The sequence below is a fragment of the Octopus bimaculoides genome, chromosome 30 (genome assembly GCF_001194135.2).
Source record: "Octopus bimaculoides isolate UCB-OBI-ISO-001 chromosome 30, ASM119413v2, whole genome shotgun sequence".
NCBI classification, from domain to species: Eukaryota; Metazoa; Mollusca; class Cephalopoda; order Octopoda; family Octopodidae; genus Octopus; species Octopus bimaculoides.
Window position 1 is genome coordinate 2589293 of NC_069010.1, and position 1974 is coordinate 2591266.

A 1974-nucleotide genomic window follows, 5' to 3' on the forward strand; every position below is an offset into this window, starting at 1 on the left:
CAGCAGACCTATGATCAAAGGTGTTCCAGCTGTGACCATCCTGTCTTATACTCTGACATAGTGTATCTGAGAGTACAATACCTAATGTGCCCATCTTTATTGTTGCTTAATCCATTGTCAATCTTGATCCAGTAGATTTATGATCAAAGATATTCCAGCTATGACCATCCTGTCTTTTATTTAGACATTCAACCATCTTTACATTCTGAGTTCAAATATCACTGAGGTCTACTTTGCCTTTCATCCATTCAGGGTCTATAAATTAAGTACCAGGGAAACACTGGGGTCAATGTAATCAACTAATCCCTTCCTCAAAATTTCAGTCCTTGTGCCTTTAGCAGAAAGGATTATTATTATTATTATTATTATTATTATTATTATTATTATTATTATTATTATTGTTATTATTTTATGTTTGACTTTTGCTTTGCATTTGTACAAGTTGGATCCAAGTCTCACCCAGAGACCTCAAGAGACAACAAGTTAGAAGTTCATGTAGGTGTTATGCCTAGGGTACCATATATTTGGATTTGTACATAGTGTTGTTCTAGAGAATGTTTAAGAAACCATAAGAAAATTATGTGTTTGTTTTAAAATTTGAGATCACATAGACAGTATTTTACGTAGGATATGGGCAGTTCCCAGGAGCACTATCTTTTGAACTTCAGCCATTTTGGGGTTTCCTGGTATCTGAGCTAGGTAGCAATCAGCCCGTTTTGCTGTCATTCCCAGGGCACCTATGACATTATTATTATTATTATTATTATTATTAAGGCAACGAGCTGCCAGGATTGATAGCACACTGGACAAAATGCTTTACAGCATTTCATTTATCTTTACATTGTGAGTTCAAATTCTGTCAAAGCTGACTTTGTCTTTCATCCTTTCGGGGTCGATAAAATAAGTACCAGTTTAAGCTCTGGAATCAGTGCAGTCCACAAGTGCCCTTCCTCCAAAATTGCTGGCCTTGTGCCCATAGTAGAAAAGATTATTATAATTGTTACTGCTACTACTACTACTACTACTACTGCTACTGCTGCTACAGCTGTTACTATTTCCTTTGTTTCAGGTAAATTCCTCTAACCTTGATGACGAGCGACCAATCACATCGGAAATTGGGCGTGAGTATAGTTAACAGCATGGTCACTTTGAACATACACATACATACATTCATTGCATGCTAAATACATGGATAGGTATATTTATTTATTTATTTATGGATTTCAGCCAAGTAGCTGCGGTCATGCTGGAGCACCACCGTGACTTTCCGTCTTTATGCTGTGCTCTCTTCACGTTCCTTGCATGGCTCTTCTCCTCCACCTGATATGGTCCAATCAAGAGTTTTGATGGCACATCTGGTGTATAAGAGAATTTGACACCGCTGCTCTAAACTGTGTCTCATTTCGAGCCATTGGTTCGTCTGGTATCGTGGAGAAGAAAGCGTCGAGTTTTGTTTTGAAGACCTCTATATCCATGTCTTGCAGGTCTCTCAAATGTTTTGGCAGGGCATTAAAGAGCTGAGGTCCTCTGAAACCGATATATATATATATGAAACTTGTGTAGGAATTAAAGGAACTTTTATTTATATACGTTTTGCTCCATTTATTATTATTATTATTCATATCTTCTCAAAATGTATCACTTTAACTTGGTATCTCTACCTGTAAAACGGCTGTGATATCTTGGTTTCTAGTGTAATTTTGCTACCTCTGGTAACTATTAACATATTTACATTATCAAAGGTTTTTTTTAAAAACTGAGATAATATTAATATATACATAAACTTATATATATATATATATATATATATTTGTTTTGCAAGATTTTTGATGTGAAATCGGGTGTTGAAACAGATGTTGTTGTACTTGGGGATGGTCATATTGCCAGTTTAGCCAATAAAAACACACGCACTGTATATTTGGTGTTAATTTGCTTCAGCTTTATATTACATTAATCTTAATCTTATTTCGGCCA

At 35.6% G+C, this 1974-nt stretch overlaps 1 protein-coding gene across 1 annotated transcript in view; it reads left to right on the forward strand.

Moving 5' to 3' along the window:
- LOC106878593 (uncharacterized) overlaps positions 1–1974 on the forward strand; it is a 16688-nt gene that overhangs the window by 3050 nt on the left and 11664 nt on the right. Inside the window, exon 3 of the mRNA XM_052978066.1 lies at positions 1070–1121. Coding sequence (XP_052834026.1) covers positions 1070–1121 — 52 coding nt within the window. The remainder of the gene's footprint in view (positions 1–1069; positions 1122–1974) is intronic.